At 40.0% G+C, this 23,322-nt stretch overlaps 2 protein-coding genes across 3 annotated transcripts in view; both read right to left on the minus strand.

Annotated features, from left to right (window-relative positions):
- Positions 1 to 1,212: 1,212 nt before the first annotated feature.
- On the minus strand, positions 1,213 to 12,391 carry pcbp2 (poly(rC) binding protein 2). Its single transcript, NM_201192.1, is given in 12 exon segments — positions 1,213 to 2,267; positions 3,024 to 3,193; positions 3,927 to 3,982; positions 4,211 to 4,283; positions 4,367 to 4,408; positions 4,555 to 4,629; positions 5,106 to 5,234; positions 6,459 to 6,590; positions 7,828 to 7,944; positions 8,022 to 8,054; positions 11,089 to 11,228; positions 12,248 to 12,391. Coding segments are annotated over 11 exon segments (957 nt in total). The 5' UTR covers positions 11,182 to 11,228; positions 12,248 to 12,391; the 3' UTR covers positions 1,213 to 2,230.
- Positions 12,392 to 14,619: 2,228 nt separating this feature from the next.
- The window catches only part of kif5aa (kinesin family member 5A, a), a 30,292-nt gene continuing 21,589 nt past the window's right edge, over positions 14,620 to 23,322 (minus strand). Inside the window, exons 19-29 of one of the 2 annotated variants that reach the window (NM_001199776.1) lie at positions 22,603 to 22,709; positions 22,003 to 22,104; positions 21,857 to 21,917; positions 21,068 to 21,139; positions 20,731 to 20,835; positions 19,274 to 19,490; positions 18,967 to 19,111; positions 18,431 to 18,495; positions 17,954 to 17,981; positions 17,440 to 17,527; positions 14,620 to 15,928 (exon numbers count right to left, since the gene is read on the minus strand). In NM_001199776.1, coding sequence (NP_001186705.1) covers positions 17,449 to 17,527; positions 17,954 to 17,981; positions 18,431 to 18,495; positions 18,967 to 19,111; positions 19,274 to 19,490; positions 20,731 to 20,835; positions 21,068 to 21,139; positions 21,857 to 21,917; positions 22,003 to 22,104; positions 22,603 to 22,709 — 981 coding nt within the window. In that variant the 3' untranslated portion in view covers positions 14,620 to 15,928; positions 17,440 to 17,448. Of the gene's footprint in view, positions 15,929 to 17,439; positions 17,528 to 17,953; positions 17,982 to 18,430; positions 18,496 to 18,966; positions 19,112 to 19,273; positions 19,491 to 20,730; positions 20,836 to 21,067; positions 21,140 to 21,856; positions 21,918 to 22,002; positions 22,105 to 22,602; positions 22,710 to 23,322 lie in introns of those variants that run through there. The other variant, XR_015498928.1, reaches the window with a different exon arrangement.

A 23,322-nucleotide genomic window follows, 5' to 3' on the forward strand; every position in this document is an offset into this window, starting at 1 on the left:
GTCTGCTGGAAACTGCTCATCACTGTGTATATCATCATGTAGTGTGATGTTAGGACACGGGGTTACAATATAAACCTGCCCACCTAATGTTTACACTCCTAATATTTATATTAATGCTCATTAATAACCTCTGAATCTGAGTGTGATTTCGGAGTTATTGTCCACTGAAGGTCGCATTCTGGTTACGGATTCTTGCTTTAAGAGTCTTCCTGACTGAATGAAAGAAATCCTGTTTTCCACCATCTGGCAACCCGGTGCTGAAATATTACTCGCTAAACTGGCATTGGGCGGGTTAAAGAACCCAAAACAAAGACAGCTGTTCCATGTTGACAGCAGAATATCTGCCTCCAGCTTTGTGTTTTTTAGGTAAATATGAATGTTCACGGAGCACGATTCTGAATATCTGCACACAGATGAGGGCGTCTGATGATGCAGGGGAGACACACACACACACACACACACACACACACACACACACACACACACACACACACACACACCACCTTTAATAATTCTCTGCTTAATAATAGTTAAAGTAATAGGTTTGGGTGTTGTGCAGGATACTTTAATATTAATTAACAGTTAAAAGCTTAATAATAGGCAGGTCAGAAGTGAGAAATATGTACAGCTAAAGTCAGAATTATTCACCCTCTTTAATTATTTTTATTCTTTTTAAATATTTCCCAAATGATGTTGAACAGATTGAGGAAATGTTCACAGTGTGTCTGATAATATCTGTTCTTCTGGAGAAAGCCTGATGTGTTTTATTTGAGCTAGAATAACAGCAGTGTTTAATAGTGTTAAAGTCATGTTAAGCTCAATATTATTCACCCCTTCAGCAATATTAGTGTTGGATAGTCTCCAGAACAAACCACTGTTATACAATGACTTGCCTAATTACCCTAACTTTACCCTAATTACCCTAGTGAAGCCTTTACATGTCACTGTAAGCTGAACACTAGTGTCTTGAAGAATATCTAGTCTAATATGATGTGCTGTCATCATGGAGAAGAGGAAACACATCAGCTATTAGAGATGAGTTATTAACACTGTTATGTGCAGAGATGTGCTGGAGAAATCTGCTCTCGGTTAAACAGAGATTGGGGGATAAATAAACAGGGGGTGAATAATTCTGACCTCAACTGTACATTTATGCATTGGAAATGTAAAGTTTTACCCAGAGGAGAAGCAAACAATAACAGAAGCACAGCGTAGTTTGAGCATTTCATGTTTAATTTTGCATGTTTAATTCTTCATTCCAGCTGCACTCCAAATCTACAATATTCTGAAAACGTGCACAAAAAGGTTTTTTAGGTTTGTATTTTTTTAAATCCTTCCTCCTGCAAGAAAAATAAAATAGAAAAACAAATAAAAATAAAATAGAAAACATAACTATTACTCAAGCAGAGTCGAGAGGAAACTAGTGTTAATTCTAGAAAGTTCCTTCTAGTCATGTCATTGATCAGTAACTCAGTCGCATCATCATCATCATCATATAAACGTGGTCGATTGGGAATCCTCCAGCTCGGGCTCTACAGATTAAAAAAAATACTCTCTCTCTCTCTCTCTCTCTAAAAGAAATATTTTCAACTCATCATCATCATCATTATTATTATTATTATTATTATAGCAGTAACATCAGAAACTGCAGCATCTCCCGACCCTCCCTCCAACAAAATCTCCAACTTCAGGATAGAGAAAAACGAAACGAGACAAATCTTGAGGAATGACAAATCTTCAAAAATGTCGAGGAGCAGACGCGGCCTGAAGCGCCTCCGTCCGCAGCAGAAAACAGAGCTTGATCAGACCGAAGCTCCGATGTCTAGGACTTTAAAAGCTCAAACCTCCTAGAGTTAAATTAAAATAATAAATAAATATCAGACAGAGGGAACGCGCTTGCTCTAGCGTCTGCAGTTGCTCTCTTTTTGAGTTTTTCTGGTTTTTATAAGAAAAATCTGAGATAACAAAAACGCTGCATTTTTCAGATTTTTCCACCTTCGCTTCCGCACGGTGATGTGGACTGACCAAACAATACGCAAAGAAAGACGTTAAAAACTGTACGCAAAAGGGAGTTTAAAAACATCTGCATGAAATAAATAAATAAAACAGTCGTGTATATCCATGAAGCGTAGCTGGGGTGAAAGGAACAGACAGGTGGAAAATACTTGGTTTCCTTTTGCACTTTAGAGAGCGTAAATGTGATGGAGGAGGAGAAGAGACGGACGCGGCTTCAGTTAGCCGCCATTCCTGTCGCCTCGGACGAGAGTCTGCAACACACACACACACACACACACACACACACACACACACACACACACACACACACACACACACACACACACACACACACACACACACACACACACACACACACACACACACACACACACACACACACACACACACACACACACACACACACACACACACACACACACACACACACACACACACACACACACACCTGTCAGATCAAACAACAGCTCACACAACATCATGAAGCTAAACATCAGTAAAGCAGCGGGACACTGGCAACACTGACATGATGATGATGTTTTGTATAAATACTGATATCAATATCTCTATTCGAAGATTACTAGTGCTGGGCAAAGGTTAATTAACAATAAATCCAAAATAAGATATCCAAAATATATCTAAAGAATAAAAGAAAATATCAAGCACATTCAAGGAACGCTGTTTTTTTTAAGCACTTATTCATTAAGTATGTGTGTGTGTGGGTGTGTATAAATATATATATATATATATATAGCAACGATAACTGCAACGACTGCATATCATGATCTTTTGAGTTTTGTTAATCTGATTAATGCACCAAACTCATCTAATGGAGTGCGGAGCACACTTCACTGAGTATTTTCCAGATCTTGAATGTGTATGTCTGAAATTAAAGTACTGTCAGGAGGCGTGGGAGCCCTGTATTGCACATGAGTGTGCTGTTTTCAGAAGGCGCTGGTTATGAAGACCCGGTTAGGATAGTGTGGTGCTGGCTGGCGTGTGTTTACCGTGCATTGATCAGGTATTCGGCCAGGCTGATGCTGGCGGGTGAGCCGGTGATGGTGACCTGCCGGTCGCTCGATCCCTCCACTGGGTTAGCAATCTTGATCTGAGCGCCCGACATCTGACGGATCTCGTTAATCTTGGCACCTTGACGGCCGATGATGCAGCCAATCAACTGCAAGAGTACAAGAACACACACACACACCATTAACAAACAAACAAACAAACAAACACACACACACACACACACACACATTTCTCAAACACTCAAACCTTCATTCATTTCTCTCTTACATTCATGCACTTTAACCCTCACCAACACTCTCAAGGCCATTTTAAAAATTGCTTCTGATATTTTAGGCTTATACGTTTACTTTTAACTTGGTTTATTGTTAAAATGTGTGGGATGTTAGAAAAGAAAAAGAAAATAGGAAACTGTTTCCCGTAAAGCACTTTGCTCAACCCAGTTGTATTTCTACAGAGCTATATAAAGAAATAAACATAATAAATAAATAAGATGCATGTAAAACCACAGGGTCGACAGGTTAGAGAAATATAGAAATGATCTCTAAATTCTGAGTGTGTCTGATTTAACAGTGAAAGTAAACAACATGGAGCATTAGTAAAGCGCCGGCTGGTCAAATGAATTAGTTTATAGTGTTTTTAGATGGTGTTACTGTGATTTTATTGCTTATGATCAACATTAAAGACTGAAGAGTAGTGCTGCTTCATAGTGTTGTGGAAACTCTGATTCCCTTAAGCACAGAATCAGGGAATAACACATCTACACTCAATAACACACACACACATAAACAAATCAAACTGTGTTTCCTTCAGCACGAGAGCGAAATCTAGAAAGCTGAAGATGAAGAGTAGAATATAATATTAATATTCCTCCAGATACTCACATCATTAGGAATGGTCAGTTCATGAGAGCCTGTCTGTGCAGAGGCGTCCATCCCAGCTGTACACAGAGAACAGCACAGTCAGACAACACACACACACACACACACACACACACACACACACACACACGCTTCCCTCTAACATATAGGATTACCTTAAGAATTCAAATATAATTGCACAATCTTTCTTATTAAAAAACAAACAAACAACAACAAAATAATAATAATAATAAGGGTTCAGACATATTGACAGCCCTACATCACACACTCGTCTCACACACACACACCTGTGAACCCTTGGCTACTGGGGGCCAGAGGAAACGGGCTCTGCTGCATCGCCAACTGGTGGAGCTTCGTAAGCTGTGGAGACACAACACAACCGTCACACACACACACGCACGCACGCACGCACACGCAAAAACTGCTTTAAGTCTGCTTCTTACATCAGGCTGAGGAATGGCATGTTGTCCCTGCACCGCGTATGCCTGCAAAACACACACACACACACACACACACACACTTTAGGATTACACACATATCAAATACACAACACACACACACGACTGCATACAGACAGGCAAATATATGGATGTGCATGCACACACACCCACACGAACAAACACACACCCACCTGTCCTCCTGCAAAAATGACAGGCGATCCTGAGGGTTTGGGTCGGTAAGGGATGGTCACACCTTTAGGAGGAGACTGAAAGCAGAAGCACACAGTAAACACACACCGTCTCTCCGCACATCTAGCAGAGTACTGATGTTTAAACGCACACCTGAACACAGATTCAACAAAACACTTAACTCTGGCCTTACAATGAATCAAAAGTTAATTGATCAAGTGCATGATTAACCCTTGAGTGCTGTCCAGTGCTGAAGTCCCCACTGACTTCCATTATAATCACATTTATTGATTGGCAGTGTATAATCATGCATTCGTGGTCATGGCAGTATCAAACAATGTGATTATAATGGAAGTCAATGGAGCAAACACAGCACCAACCTCACCAAAGGAGAGTCAGTGTGAACAGAGTGTGTTCTCTCTTTCAGCAAAAATCATCATCACATTTGCTGAAACAGAGAAACTTGAGGCCATATCAAGACTCCAGATCAGCACAGAGGGGATGAAATGAACCCAACAGCACACACGGGTAACGGTTTAAGTGTGTGTTGTACCTCCAGCATGACCACACAGATCTGTTTGACACACTCGATGATGGACAGCGGGGTCCCGGCGATAGTGATGGCTCTCTCGGTGGAGTTGGGCAGCATGTCTCCTGCCACCTGTACCTGAGCTCCAGTCGACTGCACAACACACACAAAAATAACACTATTTTCAGGCCACATTTCTTTATTCGACACGAGATTCTGCTGCTCTCAGAGATTTAAAAGAACAGACTCACACACCACTTTAATAGAGCCAGCTGTGCATTTTAAAAGCTATTGTTAAGCATTTATATGACCTAAGCACACTTTTAAAAACACATATCTGCAAGAATATTTGGTATTTTAATGATCCAGTCAAAAACTGTCCTTCAACAGTCTACAGTCAGAGGATTAAAAATGCACAACACTTTAGACATGCTTGTGTCATTATATTTATTAAACACATTGAATAGTTCTCAATAGTTCAATATAGTAGTATAGATGTTGTGTTCAGGAGTTCATGAAATAAAAAATAAACTACTTTTAAGCAGGAGTGCACAAATAGAAGCTGCGTCCCAAATCACATACTTGTGCACTATTCTACGCCATTTTGTAGTATAAATAGTGAAAGCAGTGCGTTCACACTGTAAAATCTAACAATAATAAGTTCACTTTAATTACCCGGATGATGCACTCATTCAGCCGCTAAAGTGAAGTGTGTAATGATGGACACGTCACACACTCAACCACCGCAGGTTTGCTCACATAGCGGAAAGGGTGGAGCTATCGGGCGCACATGTTGGATAACTTTATTAATTGTGGATTGTGAAAGCAAAATTCTCCTATGAGAGTGATTATAGCGCCTCCTGATGGTGAATGCGGTTATACTCACGGCGGGTATTATTTGATAATTTGGTCATTTATTTCACTGATTTGGCAACCGTCAAACGTCATCAGTGAAACGGTTTGAATTTCCGCTTAGTAAAAAAACATTAGTGCTCCATTTGTGATGACAATATACACATGTACTATCCTGCTGAGTGTGTAAGTGCATAAGTACATAGTGCATAGTGTGCCATTTGGGACGCAGCTTATGTCAAAATGAAAAAAAATCTTTAAAATGAACAAATCCTCTGCCAATGGGGCGAGTGAAATAACCTAGCTTTTGTTTGTTTTGGAATAAGTTTACTCTGGCTCCCCCAGTGGCAGATCATTTTGCTTTTAAGGAAAAGCTCACTTCATTTTGACTCATTTCTGAACACGAGGCCATTTTGCTGGTCTAGAAAATTCTCCGTTTTAGAAATGTGGACTAGAAACAAGGGAAACACTCTCAGTAATAAAGCAGTGTTTGCTGTGTGTGTATTGTGGCTCTGTGTCCCGCACCTCCCTGATCTCCTTGATCTTGCATCCTCCTTTGCCGATGAGTGAGCCGCACTGGCTGGCCGGAACCACGATCCGCAGCGTCACCGGCGGCTTGGAGGTGGCCGTGCTGTTGGACATGGAGCTGCTGATGTCCTGATAAACACACACACACACAGTTCAGACCTGCGGTCTGTTCTGTATTCATTACTCTATTAGCTGGATTTGGTTATTGGTTTTGATTTTAAAAACTCATCTGAGAGTTGCTGTCATAACAGCAGCTCTGGAGCTCATTTCACATGAACAGCATTAGATCGGCTCATTTCAAGCACAGCTGATACTGAAAGAGTTTACTGAAGACTTTCTTACACTATAGGTTACATGTACACTATTAATCAGCAAAATAGCTGAATAGTAAAAATATACTAAAAATGAAAAATAAGAAGCTTTATACATGTATATATGTGCGTTTAATGTAATCTACACTGAAATAAAAGTGCAAACACTGTCTTACGGGGCTTTTCCCACACAAGCGGCTCAAAGAGAGCATTAATTAGTGACTAGGATCATTTTCAGATACCAACAGGTCCTTTTAAAGGCCGACCCGGCAGCTTCAGCACAGTTTCTGCGTATTAGACATGGCCAATCTTGTTTATGTTTAATATTAAAATGTTTATTTGATGCTAAATTAATTTATACAGCAGTTCTGCCTTATAAAGGATTAAGAAACTTGAATACTAATACTAAAGAAAATCTGCTCTCAATGTAAAACTAAAACCATCTACGATGAATTTCATGTCATTTTGCTGATGTGGAGGATCGAATATGAATTCAGATTGAACAGTCGCTGCACTGCTGATCATGATTAGGAGGACGGAGAGATCTGTCCTTGACAGACACAGATCTCAGAACAGCTCATCCACACATTTTATCAATGTTATTTCCAATTTGACTTTGATTTTAATTAATATTTTAATTACAGTTCACCTGCAAATTAGAGCAGAAACTGTATAACAGCAGACAAACGCACTGACTGCTATAGTAGCATAGGCAGTTATGGCTCAATCATGCTAACATTCAGCACAAATCTAATAATTTCTCCTTTCTGGCTGATCTTTCTGAGGGAATTCAGCAGAACACAGCTCAGACGCGTGTCTTGCTAGTAACAATAAAACCTCTGTGCACAATTATCTGTTGTTTTGGCTAAAAAATAATAATAATAAAAGATATCACTCAGCCCGCGAGCTGGCAGTCAGTGGGAGAAGGTAATGCTTTGCCCAGCAGGGGGCGTCAATAATAATTCATAATGCTGCGATGTCACGCCAAAACCATCATCTGAATGGCTGAATACGTGTATGCATGTCTAATGTGCGTATAAAGATCTAGAGAGCACCTCCTCCAGCTTCTCAATGATCATGGAGAAGGCCTTGAAGATGGCGGTGGTGGGGCCTGCGAGCGTGATGATGCGTTCAGGGCAGTTCCCTTCCGAGATGTTGATCCGCGCACCGCTCTGCACAAACACACACACACACACACTCGCAATCACTCAAACACAACCATCAACACGTCTGAAGAACAGCCTCTCACCTCCTCCCGCATCTTCTTCACAGATTCACCTTTCTGAAACACACACAGATTATTTTTAGCATCTCAGACTGAGAAGACACGCTGAACAGTAAATGCTTTCGACTGCGCTGACTTGCTGTACAATATTAAAAGATCACAAACAGGATATAGTATGACGAACAGTACCTATAGATATAACAACAAAACAACTAAACAGCACCATCCTCAGTTCCCTACGAACAAATGAGTACACAAGCAATAAATCAGTATTATCAGAGTTAGTTTTGACTGGATTGTTTTGATTGTTCTCTTGATGTGGAAAACCCTGTGTACCATATATCAGTATGTAAACTTGGAAACTGAAAAAAAAATAATAATAACAACAACAACAACAATAATAATACAAAAGGAGTGTGATGATGCTCCCAAAAATTTTTATAGGCCTATATGCCAAAAAACAACAGAAGATATATATGATTACAGTTGCTCCAGTGCTTTCTAGCTCGCTCAGTTTGCATACTTTACTAAAAAAATAAATAAATAAAAATGCTTTATAAATAGGTTACATCATGCATTGACTAATGAAATGATAGATAATTGATCTATTTTATTTTCCATCAGATGCAGCATGGTTATTTTAGCGTCACTACAGTACATCTGTGGTAAATGTTGGCGTTATGTTAATTAACACTCTTCATTGGGTCTCTGTTGTGTAACGCTTCTATTGTTTGGTTTTTCAGAGCTGCTGTGATGGCGTTGAGGTGGGGGCTAATTAGCATATTTATAGATCTGTGCATATGTAATGAGATGGTGGAATTCAAGTCATTAAGACATGAATATATTTTACACTGTGGACAAAAAAATCCATGTAATTTACATTATCAAAGCTGAGCCTTAAGGGATAAAATAAGAGGCTGCGGTGTAAAATAGAGAATCTAAATATTATGTTTGTTTACTTTTAACATAGGTAGGCTGTATAAGGTCTACCAAATTCAGTCCTGCATCAGAAAAACTGACACGTGGTTAAATGTGTTTTCCTCAAGTGCAGGCAAGTGAAGACGTCACACAAGTCTCAGCTAAAAATACAATTGCATGACTAGATGCACTTAATTATTTTAAATGGCATAACACACTTTATTATTTGCATTTAATTAATAAGCCCAAATTTGTGAACCATTACTATAAAAATGCATTAAATAAATAAGATTTATGTACTTTTATTTATTTACTACAGCAAGATTACAGAAGACACTTCTCTGATTCTAGTGACCTAAATAACTGATTTTACAGCAGCTTTTCTCAATATTGAGCCCTTTCTTATGCAGTTTTGTTGTAAAAAGACAATCTTAAAAATAAAATTATCTTCACAAGAATTGCTTTTACACGCATATTAAAAACCCCAAAGAAAAATGAGCATATAAAGGTGCACATCTAAAGGGTCTAATCAAAACATCACTTCGCTCCTTCACTTCAGCCAAATAGCGTTCATTAGCGGTGTGTTGTGTTTACTATGTGTTTACTACTTTACTATGGTTCAATGACTGATTTGCTGCAAACAACCAACAACTGAGCTTTTGCTAATCACATCACACTTTTACTGTCACACAAAATGTGTGTCTTTTGCTTTATTTTATTCATCAAAGACAATTGAGATTAATCTGTGGTCTTTATTAGATAAAGCTTTATTAAATAAACAATAGAAACCTACAAACAAGTCTGTACAATCAATCCTAATGATACACTGAGCCCTGATAAAGCCAAATGATCGTTCTGTGCAAGAAATGAAACGCTATAAACAATATTTCAGGACTCATTTTGAAAATAAATGTTCTCTGGTTTAGTAATGCGTATGAAAACGCAATGCAGAATTCTCCATCTGAGCTCATTAGCCCTCTGATTAGTTCCCACCTTCAGCATTCAACAACAAATCAGGATGAGAGACACGGTGTTGTAATGGTTTCTAAGGGGAGGAATGAGGTTTGTTGGGACGTTTGGACTGAGCAAGAGCAAAGTTGCAATCTAGACAGAGTCACGTCCTGCTGGAGACGCTGTAGTCAGAAATATTGCCATAATGATATCAATACGATTAATTGTGCAGCCCTAATATACACTCACCGCACCGTCAGGGAAAACCGAAGCGCTTAGTTTGTCCACATGCAGTAATGTTTTTGAAGAGGAACAATTAGACTAAACAACTGGCATGTAAAAATGGCATATAAAAATGACGATGGTTATAGGTTGTGAATTTTAGTTTATTTTCAATTAATTGTCCAGTTCTAGCTGATGGTGAGTAAATCATCTGATAATTTTTGTAAACTTTAAGGTAGAGAACGAGGCCAATTTGTACTGTATGCTGAATTATCGCTGTAATAATATTAACCATAATAATAATTAGGGATGTCCAGATCCAATCACGTGAGCGGAATGCGGGCCTAATCATGCAGTTTCAGACCCAATCTGAATCGGACATTACATCCTGATCAGGACTCGAATATACATTTATGCATGCATGTGTGTATACGTATATATATATATATATATATATATAAACTCAATATTTTAACATCTCCTTCATGACTTCAACCAGAAACAGCAACGTAGCAACCACTTTGTTGCAGAGGCACTATTAGTTGAATGCCGGCAAAGTAGAGCACAGAAGCAGATTGAAGAAGAAAGCGCAAGTGTGTCTGTGGTCTGGAAGTATTATAAAGCTGATGATGACAACATCGCCATAGCTAACTGTGAGATATGTAAACCTGGGATTGCCTGCAGGGTATTTTAAGTTCAGGTGCTGTTTGTTTGTATATATTTTCTCCTGCACTTAAGTCCAAGCGAAGAAATGTTGTTATTTATCACTTGATTGTTTGAGCTCCCTCACAGAAGCGCTGTGTTTGTTAAGAGAGTTGTGGAATGATAAAGTAAGGTGAAATGAAAAAATAAGGAACATCCTGGATCTGTTTATTCACTCTATTTTCTTAATGTATTATAGAGGTTTCAGATCGGGTTTTGGTATCGGTAGACAATAATAATGATGGTGGTGGTGGTGATGATGTGACTGAGCACACAAACTGAAGCTTCTCCAACACACCTTCCCAATAATGCTGCCCACTTCTTTGCCATGCATGAGCAGCCGGATGGTCAGCGTGACGTTCAGCCCTCCTTCAATCACTCCAGAGTCCATGATGATCAGCCTGCAGAGATCTGGATCTTTGGTCACGGATGATTAACCTGTGCAGCCCACAAACACAGAACATCAGCACACCACACATTAATAATATTAAACAAAAGGCACACCCATTACATAGATTAAAATGACAAGATCAAACATACTGCAGTCGACCCAATTAAATATCAATAGCAATAATAATTTGACCGTCACAAAGACCAGGGTGCTACGACAAAAGCATACTAAACTCAAAATTACAATATGAATCACACAAACAGAGCAAGAACTATAATATAATAAAGCTGATTATAAACCCCAGTTATAGTGAGATAACCCACACGACGAAGACAACATTTTTCTTGTGTAATGGAGTATGAATGAATAAACACACGACACCAACACAGCACACCTAAAGCCCTCCACTACAGTCAACTACGACAGGAGCATTTATAAAACACTCCCACTGAAAAACAACAGTAATACCACTGCTAACGTCAATAATAAAAACAGAACAGGTCAAATCACGTCCATCATTAATCACGCAGTAACAACCACAGGATCCCTGATTGAGCAGCTCGAGCATTACCCTGGTAAAGCCACAGCTCGAGTAAACGCTGAATAAACGCGTCTGAAGCACACGACTCAACACAAACACTGACGGCGGACATTATTGACGCCTTGGATCAATGTTTAGCGCCAGTAGAGGATATAAACACGCGTTATTATTAATATACGTCGAATAAATATGGAATAGTGTATAAAAGTGAGGTTATCGGCCGCTAGGAGTGACCGCAGGCGGTATAAACAGCGCGCTGGAGCCGCGTTAGCTCGTGTTTACCAGCTGCGTAACACCGCGTCATGACGGCCAACCGCGCTCCACAGCCGTCGAACCCGCTCCAGCTCGACCCGCCGCCGCCATGCGCCCGGTTACACGGTATACACGGGCGACCCGAGCACCGGAGCGTCGACAGAGAGAGCTAGAAAACCGCGCAGGCTGATTAGCATCAGCGCTATCGCTAGCGCAGCCCGCGGCCTTCAGGGCCTCACATTTGGGCAGGACAGAACCGCGCTGGAGGCTCACCTGACGTGCGCTCCGGGTGGGGGAGAGTCCGAGGGTCCGGAGGGAGAGAGGGGGAGGTTCGGGAGGGAGTTTTGAGAGGATTCGGGGAAGAGGGAAGACACGGCGGCGTGATCGAGCTCCACTCTTACAAAGACAACAAGATGTGTCCCGATCACCTCTCACCCACGACCTTTCTGACGTCAGCGCGCTGGCCACGCCCCCGGCCCGCCCGCCGCGTACTCCACACTGCACACTGCGTACTGCGCGGTAAAATGGAGAAGGGATACAGCTGCGGATAATCACATCGGTATAGCATCATTTTAGTTATGCTGGACAACAATACTTACTGTTCTACATTACTGTGAGGGTTGGGGTAGACGTAGACGTTCCTAAAACATAATTTAATGAGTAATTATAATAAATGACATTAATAATACTCCGTATAATTACTGTTTTTATATTACTGTGATGGATGGGGTAGGGCTAAACGTTAATCAAATAAAATTTATGGATACTAATACTATTATATTATACTATTAAATTTACTGAATAATATAAATAGTTTTTGTTGACTTCCGGCCGAAGCTGTATCCCTTCTAGTAACAAGTACTTCTGTACACTTCTGTAGTGGAAACATAAACATGTCAGAATATTTTCATACTCTCCCGACATTGTGTTCATTGATTTTTTCATCTATTATTTTCACGTTGCTGTTTTACTTATCTATAGTATATGGCAGTCAATAACAAAATAAATGACTGACAGCTCCACCCAAATTTATTGATAGCCCTACCCTAAAGGACTGATAACCCCTCCCCAAATGACTGCTAGCCTTACGCTTTAGGACTGATAACCCCACCCTAAAGTGCTGACAGCCCCACCCAAAGGACTAATAACCGCACCCTAAAATGCTGATAGCCCCCCGAAAGGACTGATAACCCCACCCTAAAGTGCTGATAGCCCCCTCCAAAGGACTGATAACCTCTACCTTAAAGACTAATAGCCCTGCCCTAAAGAACTGCTAACCCTGCCCTAAAGGACTAATAACCCCGCCTTTAAGGACTGATAGCTCCACCTTAAAATTAATGATTGCCCCAACCTAAAGCACTGATAGCCCCGCTGAAGGACTGATAACCCCGCCTTAAAAGACTAATAGCTCCGCCCTGAGTCACTGACCAACCCTACCCTAAAGGACTGATAACCCCACCCTAAAGGACTGATAGCCCCGCCCTAAATGACTAATAAACCTGTCCTAAAGGACTGATAGCTCTGCCCTAAATAGACTTCCATGTGAGCAGAAGGTAAGATAGTCGTTTTGACGAGCAGGAAAGGTTATGGCATTTGTTTAAAGTTTTTGAGAGCAAATGATGTAGAATATTGTTATTGTTTATAACAAGCACTACTGTTTACGTTTAAGTAAATACAAAGAGTAAATATTGATTTCATAGCAACTTAAATAATGTGGGTCAGTGCAAACAGGAGTAACAGAATCAATTAAATGGGAAACAGCTGCGATGCAGGGATTTGGTGAAATACATTGTGGGAGATGTAGTCCTGTAGAGCTGCAGGACGGCAGGAGCACCCTCTAGTGGCTCTCATGGGCAGCTGATCTTCATAACAGGTTCAGTAACAGACTGTGAGGTGTAATGCAGCGGTACAGTTCAAGAGATAAACACCTGGACACAAAAAGGTTTATCGATGACCTTCTCGACTACTGCTGCGTGTTCCTGTTCAATACACTTTGATCATGTCTCACATGTATCACAACTGAAGCAACACTGAGAAACATGAGGCAACATAACAACAACAATCACAGTATATCTGGGCAGCATGGTGGCGCAGTGGGTAGCACAGTGGGTCGCCTCACAGTAAGAAGTTCGCTGGTTCGAGTCTCGGCTGGGTCAGTTGGTGTTTCTGTGTGGAGTTTGGATGTTCTCTCCGTGTTGAAGTGGGTTTCCTCCACAGTCCAAACACATGCGCTATAGGGGAACTGATGTGTGATCTGTGTGTGAAGGAATAAGAGTGTATGGGTGTTTCCCGGTGTTGTGTTGCAGCTGGAAGGGCATCCGCTGCGTAAAAGATATGCTGGATAAGTTGGCAGTTCATTCCACTGTGGCGACCCCAGATTAATAAAGGGACTAAGCAGAAAAGAAAATGAATGAATGAATTCAAAGAAGTGGTCCAGTATAATAACATTAACACTCATCAGTTATAGAGAAATACATTAATATTTAGGAGATTGTTTTGAATGTGTTACTAATTATTGCTGTTAAAGCTTTTAAATCGTAACAGAATTGACGCTAACAGAGTTGAGATTGTCCACCATTTTGTGTTTTAGCTCAAAACGCTAAAGCAGACAGCACATGGCCTCAAACAAAAACAAGGAATCCAGCTTTCTTCAATTACATTTATTTCTCGAACTGCTTCCAGCAAACTAGCACACTGTACATATATCACATAAAACAACCTTCAGTAAAGATATTTGGGGTAAATCAGCTGCGCTATTGCACAAACTCTCTTCATGGGCTTCAGGAATATTTCCCTTCTGATAGTTATGACTGGGGAAGGAACAGGATTCAGCGCTATAATTAAACCTTCATCATTGTACACTTCACATACAGTCGTTCATTGTTTTGCTAAACATGAAAGTGTAAAGACATCCTGAAGGAGAACTCAAAATCTGATTGCAGATCACATGACCACGCTCGCTCCTCTTTCTGCCCTCCTGATTGGCTGATCAGGATTTAAGCGGGAGAATTCGGAAGCGGTGAACATTCAGACCTTTGGCAGAAAGATAAATGCAGTGTGTAACCACGGCACATGTAAGACGATGTGTCCTCTCGACATACAGTATTATTATTCTCTCTTATGATCATCTGCTGATGGAGAAACGAACACAAAGCAAACCAAACGTCACTGAAAATCTTTCACAATTGGAGGTAGTCAGTACTGGAATATTATATTATCAAAATCTACATGATGACACACGCTGTTATATGCAGTCTACACTGACATAATGCTTCTCTCACCTAGAGTTTGTGTCTTGATTCTAGTACAGATGTCTACAGACTCTTAAATCAAGAAGGATTTTCCAGACAAGCACAACATATAGTGTTGTTTTCAGCAATAATGAGTCAAAATGAAGAGAGTTTCTCCTTAAAACAAGCAAAATAATCTGACAATGGGGAAAGCAAAACAATTGCACTAATGTTTTACCCATAATTGTGACTCATTATTTCTGAAAACAAGACAATAGTCGTCTAGAAAAGGCTTCTTGATTTAAGAAATATGCACAAGACAAACTCGCTAAGCATGGACAGCATGTTTTGCAGCTCTAGAAGTGTGTATTCCTGAACACACACACTTACACTATTGAACCGTCCGTCTTTAAGGCTCAGCAAGACTAAAGGGAAGTTCTTATGTCTAGTTCTCTCCTGTGTTATAATATGCAAGCATTACAGATGTGTGTATTGGGATATCTACTGTAGGTGAGGGTTCATTTACAGTCTATGGGCTGATCTCTGACTAAACAGACAAACATGCAACAGTGAGATACGTGAGACGGGATACGCGATGTGACTCTGCATGAGGATTAGAGGATTATTTCATACAATAGAAGACAGTACAGAGCCAAGAAGTCTAGAACCAAAGCTTTACGAAGATGGCGAAGGCTGACCGGCTGCATGCAGACCACTGGGGAATCTGGAGGAAAGCAGAGAAGAAAACCACGATTAGCAGAGGATCCCAGCTCAACATGAGTGTGTGTGTGTGTGTGTGTGCGTGTGTGTGTGTGTAAATTATAGTACAGCTTCCTGTGAAACATTTTAAGACACTAACAGAGTTGACGGAAACAGAGTTGAAAATAAAAGAGTTGACGAAAACAGAGTTGACAATAACAGAGTTGACGATGACAAAGTTGATTTTAACGGAGTTGACAATAACAAAGTTGACAATAAATGAGTTGACAATAAAAGAGTTAAAGATAATGAAGTTGACGATAATGGAGTTGACGATAACAGAGTTGACGATAACGGAGTTGACGATAACAGGGTTAACAATAACTTTCAATAATAAATAATAAAAAAGTTGACGATAACGGAGTTGACGATAACAGTTAATGATAACGAGGTTGACGATAACAAAATTGACGATAAAAGAATTGACGATAACAGAATTGACGATAACAGAGTTGACGATATCAGAGTTGACGATAACAGAGTTGACGATGACAGTTGACGATAACAGAGTTGATGATAACAGAGTTGACGATAACAGAGTTGATGATAACAGAGTTGACGATAACAGAGTTGACGATAACAAAGTTGACAATAACAGTTGACGATAACAGAGTTGACGATAACAGAATTGACGATAACAGTTGATGATAACAGAGTTGACAATAACAGTTGACGATAACAGAGTTGACGATATCAGAGTTGACGATAACAGAATTGACGATAAAAGAATTGACGATAACAGAGTTTATGATATCAGAGTTGACGATAACAAAGTTGCCGATAACAAAGTTTACGATAACAGTTGACGATAACAGAGTTGATGATAACAGAGTTGACGATATCAGAGTTGACGATAACAGAATTAACGATAAAAGAATTGACGATAACAGAGTTTATGATATCAGAGTTGACGATAACAAAGTTGCCGATAACAAAGTTTACGATAACAGTTGACGATAACAGAGTTGATGATAACAGAGTTGACGATAACAGAGTTGACGATAACAAAGTTGACGATAACAGTTGACGATAACAGAGTTGACGATAACAGAGTTGACGATAACCGTTGACGATAACAGAGTTGACGATAACAAAGTTGACAATAACAGTTGACGATGACAGAGTTGACGATAACAGAATTGACGATAACAGTTGACGATAACAGAATTGACGATAACAGTTGACGATAACAGAATTGACGATAACAGTTGACGATAATAGAGTTGACAATAACAGTTGACGATATCAGAGTTGACGATAACAGAATTGACGATAACAGTTGACGATAACAGAGTTGACAATAACAGTTGACGATGACAGAGTTGACGATAACAGAATTGACGATAACAGTTATTTTTCATCATTTTGTGCTTTGGCTCCAGATGCTAACCTCAAAGCACCCCATGATGTATATATAAGTATATAAGTGTGTGTGTGTGTGTGTGTGTGCTGTGGTGTGCATGTGTGTGTGCTCACATTAAATGATTAACTGGCTGCAGTCTCCTGCTGCATGATGTACACTCGAGAGGCATCGTCCACCATGCTGCCGCAGTGAACATCACTCCTGAAACAGAGATGCAGAGCCCAATAAAGCAACACAATAATAAAGGTGTCCAGTTTCCAAGAATCCAAGTTTCTCATCCACACTGAGAAGTATCTGAAACTGGTAAAGTCATCGTACACCACACGTGTAAAATGCAGTAAAAAAAGTCTGCCAGAGTATATTTGGTATAAACTTATTATAATAAAGATCTGGTGTACAGCTGGTGTTTTAGAAGACAGGTTGAATCCAGATATATTAAACAGGTTCATTAATATCATGAATTCAAAAATAAGGTACATTCTGATCCAACATTTCTAAATAATAATAGAAATGTCCAATATCTACAGTCAGAATGAGCATCACAGGGATAAACATGCATGATGATCTTCAGAAAACTCTGCTTGTCTGAGTGGAGAAAGCTTTTCAGATGTGTCTGGGTTGACTGACCTGTTATCATTAATATCTGTGCTGTTTCCTGAAAAGAAAATAAGAAACAAAGCAAAGTTCACATCTGTTACATCAACAACATGATGGCCTGTTTCTAGTCTAAATATCTAAAAACTCTTAAATCAGTCAGCATTTTCTAGACAAACACAAAATATAGTCTAGTTTTCCGAAATAATGAGTCAAAATGAACAGAGTTTCTCCCTAAAACAAGCAGAATAATCTGCCAATGGAGGAAGAAAGATAAGCTAGTTTTTCATTTGGACATTAGATCATTCTGTTTCCCACATTGTCAGATTATTTTGCTGATTTTAAGGAAACCTCACTTCATTTTGACTCTTATTTCTTTTCTATTGCTCGTCTAGAAAATGCTTTTTGATGAAACTTTTTTTTTTAAAGATATTTGGACTAGAAAACCATTTTTATTTCATCATTATGGCTCACAAGACACGCAGTCAGATCACACACACTCCTGCTTACCGTTCTCCACGTCGAGCGGACAGGAGCTCAGTATGTCTATGGATCTCACAGTGCTGTATCCAACACTAAACACACACACACACACACACACACACACACACACACACACACACACACACACACACACACACACACACACACACACACACACACACACACACACAGAGCGCAGATCAGTGGAGAAGAGGAGAGAAGCTGCATTGCTCTCACAACATGTCTGTCATTCATTCGCTTCATATCCACATCTAGTGCACTGATGATGCTCTACATACACAAGTTCATATCTGACTTCACAGCCATTGTGTTCAGTTCTCTGCTTTTCCAGTAGTTGGTGTGTGTTAATTACTTACGTTCGCCTCCCTCGCCATAGTATTCTAGCGTGACAGCTCATAAGAGATGAATGACCTTGGCATGTAATAACTGGTTATGATCTATTACTGAACTGATACCGAATCATCAACATCTGCATCATGGTGCATTGACCAAATGATAAGTTTTAACACCCCTAACAGACAGACAGACAGACAGATGCTCACGTGTTGGTCTTCTGGCTGTTCTCCATCTTCTCGTCCTGCAGGAATCGGGCATTGCTGTAAGACGTGGCCGGTTTGCTAGCGCGTGTGACGGAGAAGCTGGTGGGCGATGTGGCGGTGACGTGATGCCCGGGTCTCACTGGCTTAGCTGAGAGGGGAGAAAAGCACACACACACACACACACACGCACACACACACACACACACACACACACACACACACACACACACACACACATCATCAATCATCAATGCGCTGTAAAGAGGATCTGAGAGAGTGTGTGTGAATGTGAATGCAGTGTTCAGCGTACCGATCTGAGCGGCGTTGGGCCGGCGCAGTGGGTAACGCAGCCTCATGGCGTCCCGGATGCGCTCCACCTCCTGCTGGTACCGGCGCCGGTCATTCATCGCGCCCTGTTTGGCGTCCTTCAGTGCTGTCTCCAGCGCCCGAACCCGCTCAGCCGTAGAACGAAGACGTTTCTCCAGCTTCGGAAGCTCACAGCGGAGATCTGCATTATCACGTACCAGCTGCTCGACACAGAGGACGCAATGAGGAAATTCAGCTCAGCTCAATTGAGTTCAATCTGTACAGCGCTTTTCATAACAATTACTGTTTCACAGATGCTGTACAGAAGGTGCACATTACTACAATTAAATGAAGTTAAAGTTGAGGTTATCAGTTTCCATAACTGTATTAGTTATTAATAACTAGAGCCAGACAGAATCCATGTGCACAGAAATACACAGATTTCCGCAGATGTTTAACGTATCATTTGGTCTATTTGTTTACTTGTGTATATGTTTGTACATTTATATGTATTTGGTTTTTAAATTAATTTCAGTAATAATATTTACTAATATGAAGGTGTTCATTTGATTTATTCACAATGCAGTCTGTGAAGTAATATTTTCTGTCTTTTAGTAGAGATGTTATATGAGAGACTTGCTTTGTTTACCAATCAACTGGATCTAGATGGATTGGATTTGCATTATGAACAATATTCATAAATTAAAAAGCTATTATTTTTTATTTTATATTTTAAACTTGTAGTAACGATTCTCCCAAAATAATTCTGCATAAATCCGCAGATTTTTTACAAGATTTTCCACAATAATAACAAAAAATGTCTGCAGATAGTCTGGCCCTACTAATAACTGGGGCCAGACAGAATCTGTGGACATTTTTTGCTTATTTTGTGCAAAATTTAGTTTTATCAAACTTTGTTTCAGAAAGTTTCATAACTAAAAACCTAATGTATAAAAATAAAAATAATACCTTTTTTAACTTTTATTCAAGATTTACAATGCAAATCCAATTGGATCCACTTATTTGGTAATCAAAGCATAAAATATCTACTAAAAGACAGGATATTACTGCACAAACTGTATTGTAATTATATGAACATTTTTTATAATAGTCAATAATATTACTGTAATTAATGAAAAATATAGTATAGCTCTCAAAAAATATGAATATAGATTTACACACATTAACACAGGTAAATAAAGACTCAACGATGAGCTACAAATCTGCTGAAGTCTGTGTATTTCTGCGCGTGCAGATCTGTGTGTGCCTACTAATAACTTTAACTAATTTACTAGTAACTAATAGCTTTTAACTGTTAAAGTTACAATATATAAGCATATTATCCTGCACTATGATAGTAAATAGGCGATGCAGAGATGTTCAGTGAAGTGTATGGATATAATGGGATGACATGGATTCAGTGAAATATGTCCAACAAACGTAACCTCAGAGCGTCCTCACCTGTTTATGAACCTTTGTAAGCTGATCCAGGTTGTTCTCAAGAAAGGAAATCTTCTGCTTCTGGGTGTTAGACCCCCCACTATCATCAGGTCCAATTTCTGAACTCTGTGCAAAGAGAAGATGAGCTGACACTTCACTATACACTGCCTTTTACACTAACAGCCAATTAACCCTTGTGTATTGTTCTGATTGACTCTCCTTTAGTAAGTGCATGCTGTAAATGAATATTCCACAGTACTTAAATGTAGAATTAAACTGAAAAATGAAGCATAATCAAAGACACACAGCAGTATAAGATCTCTCCAGCGCATGATCCATGTTCAGGTGCTGAACTCACTTTTTTAACCCGAGTCGTGAGGTCTTGAACGAACAGCTTGCGCAGGTTGTGGAGGGTCTGGAGTTCCCGAGCCTGCGAAAGACAAACTCAACATCACTTTCCAGAACTTTCTCATTCACTGTTACTCGCTGGTGGAATAAAACTGAGACTAATCCTTTCTGTTTCCCGACTTCTATCCAAAAAGTAGGCATACACAGTTTGATTTTTGCTGCTGTGAGAGCTTGTAGATTGTTGATGCTCGCTTGGTTGTGAATCAATCATTTTTAAACATGTCCAGATATGTTCTGTTAGCTTAAATTCATGAGGTGTCGACCAGCCGCTGAATGATCTAGTTTTCACTTTGGCAGAAGATTGTTTTGTTCACCTCATGGTAGATTATTCTGCTTAATTGCTTCATTTTGACTCATTATTTCTTAAAACAAGACAATATGTTCGGCTTGTCTAGAAAATGCTTTTTGATTTTATAATTTGTTGATATTTGGACTAGAAACAAGACAAAAACATTAAATAATGTACAAATATACGCAGAGGAATGGGCAAAAATGCCCAGGTTTGCAAAGCTTGTGGCATCACATTCAACAAGACTTGAGGCTGTAATCACTAGCAAAGGTGCATCAACAAAGTATTGAGCAAAGGCTGTGAACACTGATGCACATCTGATTTTACCGGTGTTTTATTTGTAATAAATTTGTAGCTATATATATATACATATAAATATATGTTTTAATTTCCACAGTGATCTGATGGAGTTTGAATATTCTCTCTCTGTGTATTACAATGGAAACTTACAACAGTCTCCTCAAGGCCCTTGAGATCCTGTTTGGACTGCTCGTGTCTCTCCTGTTGAAACCTGAAGAGGAAACTGACAGACGTTAATAACAGATTCACAGCATTAAGATGTCTGCTTCAGGATCTGGGTGTATGAGGAGACGTACGACATCTGCTCCAGACAGGCGCTCTTGCTGTCGTCCTGCAGCTTCAGATTGCTGAAACTGGAGCGCACGTGAGCCAGCTCCAACTCCAGAGCCTGGTTCTTACTGCAACACATGCGATGATACCATTAACACCTCATTACAACACACACACACACACACACACGTTATATCTGACTAAATGTGTAATGCTATGAAGAAAAGATTGCCTTAATTAGAGTTTTTGCCTTTTTTTTTCTTTTTGTCTCAAGACAAGCAAAACACTGGGGTCAAAATGAGGTGAACTTCTCCTTAAAGCAACAAAATAATCTGGCTGTGGCGCAGGAAAAATAATGTAGCTTTTCATTTCGACATACAGTAAGATTATTTCTCTTCCCTCATTGTCAGATTATTCTGCTTGTTTTACGGAAAACAAAAACATTTCGACTCATTCTGTTTGAACTCAACTCTAGATGTTTTGCTTGTCTAGAAAATGCTGCTTGATTTAAGAATGTTTAGACATTTAGACTGGAAACAGGACAAAATCTCTAAGCAAGGAAAGCCTTTTCTGCAGTGTGTCTGCAGTAAGTATTATTGGGTTAATGTCCGAGGAGTGAGACTGACTCTGTGAGCTCGTCGATGAGTCTCTGCTTCTCGTTAATTTCATCCCGCAGGCGGCTGAGCTGCGTCTGACGAGACTCCGCATGCAGAGCTGGACGAACAGCGGCCTTCTGCACACACACACACACACACACACACACACACACACACACACACAAACATATGTTTGACTGCCATCCGTGATTTCATTTTTATCCTAATGTCTAGGAGAAGAAAGTCTGAGATGCACACACGGCATTGCAAAAGAGCTGTTTCACCCAAGACTGCAGATTCTGTCCTTAATGACTCTCCCTGACGATGCTTCAATCCCCTGAGCCCTTCGTTCATCTTCCGGACAAACATGAAGATAATGTAGATGAAATCCTGAAGCTCTCTCGTCCTCCAGAGACTCTCAAAGTCCAGACCTGACCAAAAACATCCTCCAGAAGAGTGCACTTGCTTATTCAAGAGTTCGCCCTCAGCCGGAGATCGATTATGAAGCGTGTTTGGCATGCTGTACTGAGAGAGAGCTCTGAGCTCAGAAGATCCTCGAGCCTGGGGCTCCCTCCTGTTTGCAGCTAGGTCAAGAGGGGAGTTTGAGCTCATGTAGGTCTCGATGAACTCCCCTGACTTATATCTAGCTAATGACCGATGATAGGATGGCTAAAGAGAGATACGGCTCACTAAGCTGATGCCAATTTAAAATGTTCAATTTACTTAGGTCTTGTGTTTTTGGATTGTGGG

Source organism: Danio rerio, chromosome 9 (assembly GCF_052040795.2).
Source record: "Danio rerio strain M-AB ecotype USA chromosome 9, GRCz13ab, whole genome shotgun sequence".
NCBI classification, from domain to species: Eukaryota; Metazoa; Chordata; class Actinopteri; order Cypriniformes; family Danionidae; genus Danio; species Danio rerio.